The sequence below is a fragment of the Lactuca serriola genome, chromosome 2 (genome assembly GCF_051521515.1).
Source record: "Lactuca serriola cultivar US96UC23 chromosome 2, Lser_US96UC23_V15, whole genome shotgun sequence".
NCBI classification, from domain to species: Eukaryota; Viridiplantae; Streptophyta; class Magnoliopsida; order Asterales; family Asteraceae; genus Lactuca; species Lactuca serriola.
The window spans coordinates 213,570,392-213,576,657 of NC_136409.1; the positions used below are offsets into that span (position 1 = coordinate 213,570,392).

The 6,266-nt window shown below is 33.1% G+C and overlaps 1 protein-coding gene across 1 annotated transcript; it reads right to left on the minus strand.

Moving 5' to 3' along the window:
* Window positions 1–4,250: 4,250 nt before the first annotated feature.
* Window positions 4,251–5,698, minus strand: LOC145088445 (CASP-like protein 4C2). The gene is made up of 3 exons (XM_079026803.1): window positions 5,130–5,698; window positions 4,894–5,029; window positions 4,251–4,660 (listed from the first exon to the last, which is right to left on the minus strand). Exons 1-3 carry the CDS (start codon window positions 5,360–5,362, stop codon window positions 4,439–4,441), a joined length of 591 nt encoding a protein of 196 aa, XP_078882929.1. The 5' UTR covers window positions 5,363–5,698; the 3' UTR covers window positions 4,251–4,438.
* Window positions 5,699–6,266: the final 568 nt, after the last annotated feature.

A 6,266-nucleotide genomic window follows, 5' to 3' on the forward strand; every position in this document is an offset into this window, starting at 1 on the left:
TATATGGTATATATAGAGAAAATAATCAACTTATCTGACAATGCTACAAAAAATATTTTTCTTTAAATTAGTTGTTTTAACAATAATGTGGTGGTCATATTTTTATTTTTTAATATTAATAGTGAATTTTATAACGGTTTGTCTATTTTTTATTTTAGGGGTCTATTTTTTCTTTTCGTCCTGAGCTCACTATACCTTTGGATCGGCTCTGACCTGAACATCCATGGATATGTACAATCGGTCAAGAAATCCCCTCTTACAATTTCAGAAGTGTATTCATGTCTGATCGATCTAATTATTGTATTGATTAACCTTTGCTCACGGTGATGAAAAGGTTAGGGTTTTCCAAAGATCGAGAAAGGCAGGTCTCTGACCGCAAAGATATGAAACCAGAAGGGAAAGGGTTCGGTTAGGGTTTCTAGTAAACCACCACCTACCTATGTTCGACTATGGCATAGTGGAGGAATGATTTCTTGATCTGTCTTCTTCCGGTGGTGTATTGGTGTTCTTTTGGGTGGAGAGAGAGGGGGAAGAGAGGGGCGCAATACTGTGAGAGGTTTGAATGACATCATGAAGGCAACATAGTGGAAGTTTGGCATATCGTCTACTTCCAAGTTGTAATCGACGAAGAGGAAGGTACATGTGTTTATTAAAAGGGAGAGGGGGAAGGGTGGGCGGAGGTGACGGTAGAGGATACCGACGATGATATCAACAAAAGATACATTTTACAATCAATGAAGTGATGGTGGCGAGGAGGATGTTAGATTGAAGATCGGTAGAACTTAAAAGAGGGATGTCTGATAAATCAAACAGAGAGAAAGCATTACGGGTGGGGATGGGGCCTGCATATACTTTTTATTTAAATATTTTTTCTAAAAGTATAATAATAAACAATTAAAAAATGGCATAAATATCATTTCATGTACGGGGACGACGGTCCGAGTTAAAAATTCTTTATATGGACCAAGCGTGCAAACTATCTAAAACCATAGGGACCATTCGTGGAATTTATCCAAAAAAAAGTTATTAACAACTAGGGATAGACTTAACGATTAGAAACATAATTTAGGAACTATTTGTTAAATTGTATCTACTTTTGAGCATATTATGTAAATACAGTATGTTGTTTGCATATAATCCATTGAACATATAAGATTAAGAGTAAATTACACGAATAGTCCCTATGGTTTAGGATAATTTGTGCGTTTGGTCCCTAACTTATTTTTTTTAACTCGGAAGGTCCTTACTGTTTGTTTTTGTTACACGTTTGGTCCCTGTCTTACCTAAAAAGACTATTTTGCCCTTGTTTTTTTTTATTTAAATAAACACACCTCTAATTCCACCCCTCTCACCTTACCTTACCTACCCCATCATTTTTCCATATTTAAATAATAGTCTTTTTAGGTAAGGTAGGGACCAAACATGTAACAAAAACAAATAGTAGGGACCAAGTATGTAACAAAAGCAAACAATAGGGACCTTCCAAGTTAAAAAAAAAGTTAGGGACCAAGTGCGCAAATTATCCCAAACTATAGGAACCATTTGTATAATTTACTCTAAGATTAAGCTTATCGGTACAAAAATTTGAATGCACTAGAATATTCTTTAACTAAAGTAATAATATGAATTTACTATATGTTAATAAAGACCATATCAAAACATAAAAGCATGTGTAATGTCCTTGTTATTTTTAAGGATGGATGGTATGGATCATTTTTATATTTAACATCTTTTTTTTTTTTTTCAAATCGTATCATAACATCCGTTGGTCAAATTATTTATTTATTTAATTATTCAACCATAGTAAATTATACAAGTACCAAAACAAGATGCACAAACATGTATACCGTGTACCCTAAGAACCCATTAATATATCTTGATATAGTGTAAGGTCCTGCATAGGACCCAATCAATTAATTTTAAAATAATACAAAGGGCTATCTATATTTATTAAGTCTAGGAATCTAGGTAATATTCATCAAAAATCGTGGAGGAGCTAGATATAAATTATGATGGGTTTGGTTTGTACCTGGTTCCTAACTTTTTTTAATATACAACTGCATGGTCAATGTTGAAGGGTTAAGATTTTTTCTATATGTATACAACAAATTTCGTTTTTCTTTTCTTTTCATTTCTTCCTTCTCTAAATGAGTTTAGATTACTAAGTAATTCATTTAATTTGAATTATGGTTTCTCATAAGTGTCATATGTGATATCTCAATGCATGTAAAACATGTATCTAATATTTTAAACGTTTTTTCATAAATTTAAAATAAATGTGATGTCTATATATTTTAAACGTGCTCCAAAAATTTTAAATATACTAGTAGGATATTTACATGAAGTGGCGAGTTTATTAATCTATGTTCTCTTACACGAAGATCGTTATTACATCAAGCCCAATTCCAAGACCAATTCCTATAACTTCTTTTAAATAAGGATAATTTCTATAATAACGTCATTAAACATGAATCATTTCTGTAATAAAGTTATTGCATATAGGACCTTTATGTACTACATGTAACTAGTTCGTGAGATACTTGACACCATTTTTGTAATAAAGTTATTGCACATGGGACCATTTATTTACTATATGTAAGGGTGTAACTGAATCGAACCATTTCGTGAGATACTTGACACCAATTCGAAAAACACACGAAATCGACGTTGTTCAAGTCGAGTCGAACTCAAGCTCAAGCTACTCGAGTATATTATCGAGTCGAACTCGAGAATTGAAATACTTTGCTCAGTTCACAAGCTTAGTTACATTTATACTTTTACCCTTAATTTTATTAATATTTACATGATCGAGTTGAGTCAAATCAAACTCACAAGTTTAGTTGTATATCTATTTCAGTGTAATGTAACTTTATCCTTTTAATAATATGTCGAGTTGAGCTCGAAAATGTCAATTAATTTATCGAGCTCGAGCCCGAGTTTGAAATCGAGGCTCGAGTCGAGGTCAAATTGAGTTTCAAGCCCAAGTTTTTTAGTCGAGTCGAGTTTCGAGCTTGGCAACACTCGAATCGATTACACATTTACACCCCTAACTACATGGACTAAAATGGTAACTATTAACTAATGCAAATAAAAAACTATAGGGTGCAAAACTATAAAAACTGAAATTAAAAAATATAGGACTAAAAATGTAGTTGATACAAATTAAGAACTACACGGTCCAAAACTGTGAATATATTAAATGAAAAACCACCAAAATTAAAATTAATGCAAATTAAAATGTCTAGGGACTAAAATTACAACTAGCCCATTTCCTGTGGCATATATAATGTGATGTGTATATCGATAGTTTATGTATAGCTCACAATCATCATTTCACTAGTCTCTATCTACTTTAAAATGTTTAAAGAGTCATTTCCACATTTGGGTTTTCTTGATTGTTTTGCTTATCTAGGTCATATAACACGTTGTATACGATTATAACACGTTTTCTTGATTGATTTTACTCATGTTTCTCACATAGGGAGAAAATTTTACGCCATTTATATTTTATAATTGAAGAATCAAACGAGTAAAATTTAAAAATTAGTTAACAAGTCAAATCCAACAATTAAAATTCACCAAATATTCAAATGTTAATAATATCTGAAATTCTGAATGTGCTGTTTAAATAATTAAACTAGTATTTCAATAATAACTTTTATGATCATTTTCTATTAATCGTTTCTGAAATTAAAATATGAGAAAAAAAATTACCCTACTCTTCTAATTATTTGTCAAAAAAGTTACAAATCACATATGACTCTTTTTGGGCTGTGATTTTATCATGGGCCGATCCCATGAGTGCATAGTATTTAAGGTTAAAAAACAAAATTATCATTATTTGTACATCCTTATTTAAAGTTAGAGGAAACAACAAATATGAATATATGATGAGCTCATCAGCTACCTTTACATAAACTGGGGCAGAAGATTTTTTGTTCGACTATAAACGTAAAAAAGAAGATATATTTTTTTCAATCTTTAATATTTGAGCTCATGGGGTCGTCGCACGACGAAATTGCGACACATAAGTTGAAATCGCAGACTAGTAAAATAAGCTGCGATTTTAATGGATGTTTGAGTTATTTTTAAGTTTTTATCTTTTTTTAATACATATTTAGAAGATTAGGCTAAATTTATTTATTTATTTTTTTTAGATACGCTAAGATTAATTTAAAAAGTATATATTATATTCGAATCAAAGCGCGTTTTTACTATTTTATGTTTGAAGTGTCTTGAAGAAAAGAGGATGGAGAAACACATCATTTTGCTCTAGCGCTTTGAATACTCAAATAGTACGGGAAAATCGTACACTCCGCCACGTGGCACAAACCCATTAAATGAGACAAACAGGGCACACCGTACAAAATCAATCCTCTTCACACTGTAATTTTACCCGCTCAATAATCAGGTGTGTCTCTCTTAACCTGAAACAACCCTAGAGATGAAATCTAGAGCCTTTGATCACGAAACAGGCGACTCTAAATCCCGATAGCAACGACGAGATCATCAGAAACAAAAATGCGGCGAATCCCAACCCCACGGCGATGTCCGATTGGATGCAAAACGCGTTGTTGGCCGTACACGTGGCAACCCTCCTCAGCTGTCTCGCCATTTCCGTCCCCGCCGCATCCGCCGACAGCAACATGTACGCAAAAACCTACAAAAACGACATCGTTTTGGTTAACTCACTACTATCACTGTCTCTGTATGTCCGGATGTATGTGTGTGTTTGCAGATACAAACATTCTTTTGAAAATAAATCTCACAAGAAAATTAGCGCCATTAGTGTGGTGTGAAAATTTCGAATGTTTCGAGGTGAAAATTTATGAATTTTTCAGAAAAAGTTACATGACACAATGGAAATAATCCGTTAATAATTATCGAGAGAACCTGATCATGGCTGAAGTCGAACCAGACTTGGCAGAATTCGGGGAAAATGGTAGAACCTCGAGAAATCTCCCAAGCAGAAGCAATCATTTCGAATAATGAGTATAAAGCGACTATTGCATTTGCTGCAACAACGAATCTGTGGAATTTTTGTTACGATTATAATTAATATTCCAATTTCGCCATAAATCAATGAAATTTAATCGGTTGAATTGAAAGAGGGATCACAGGAAGTTTACCGGAAGGCTCCGAAGTCGTTCCAGTGAGGGGAGGCGGACTTGGTGGCGAGCATGAATACGGCGGCGGAAAGCGCAGAAGAAAAGGCAGCTAAACGGAAGACGAAAATCAAAGTATTGAAACGGCGGAGCTTGCGTTCGGAAAGAGTGGAGTGGAAGTGAGGCGTATCGTGTGGATGAGTCTGGTGGATCCGCGGTCGTGGAGACGGGCTCTCAACACCACAGTTCCTGGTCATCGTACTGTTTCACGGCAGCCGGCGATGCCACTACAACCGGAATAGGTATGAAGAAAAGTGAGAGGTGGTAGAATGATTTCTATATTCTTCTGGAGATCTGGAGTGTTACAGAGCTTAAATCGGTCACGGGGGAAGGCATGATTTCCATGGGAAATATAAAAAATTTACATGATGGGGAAAGACAGCAGAGAGGGTGTGTGTGAACTTTGAAGCGTGAAGTCTGTGAACTGTCGAAGAAAAAGAAGGAGAGAGGATGATGATTGGTATGGATGTCTTTGCTTTATTCTTTTTCTTCTCCTTTTAGATGCTTTTTGTTTTTCTTTTAGTTCTTTTGATGCAAATTACACTTAAAATTAAGGATTTATAAAATTTTGGATGTGTTTGGCTTAGCTTTACCTAAAAGTTCTTTTTGGAAAAGAAAAAAAATAAATAAAAGATGTTTGGCAAAACTAATTTTAAAAGCTATTTTTGGAGTTTTTATACAAGAAAAATGAATTTTTTGGAAAACTGTAACTTAAAAAAAAGACTTTTGGGCTGTGAAAAGCTAACTCAAACACCCCCTTAATTTTTAAAATTTTGAATTTGTACTTTGAGTGAGTGAAGCCAATTTTTTCTCATACCTAATAAATTAAGATTCTTTTGTGATATATGTCATCACCTAATTTAACATGTTACATGACATTTTTTTTTATTTATTCAATTTCATTTAAATTAATTTGACAAATTGTGGTTGTTTTTTGCTTTGTTATTAAATTATAAACAAATCTAATCCAAAAATATAATAAAAAAAACAAGGAAACTTAAATATTTAATTTGTTAATTAACGTATTAAATTCAATTTAAATTCAAATCAACCTTCTTATTTGAAAAATATAATTTTCGGCTAATCTTTTTTAAATTCACG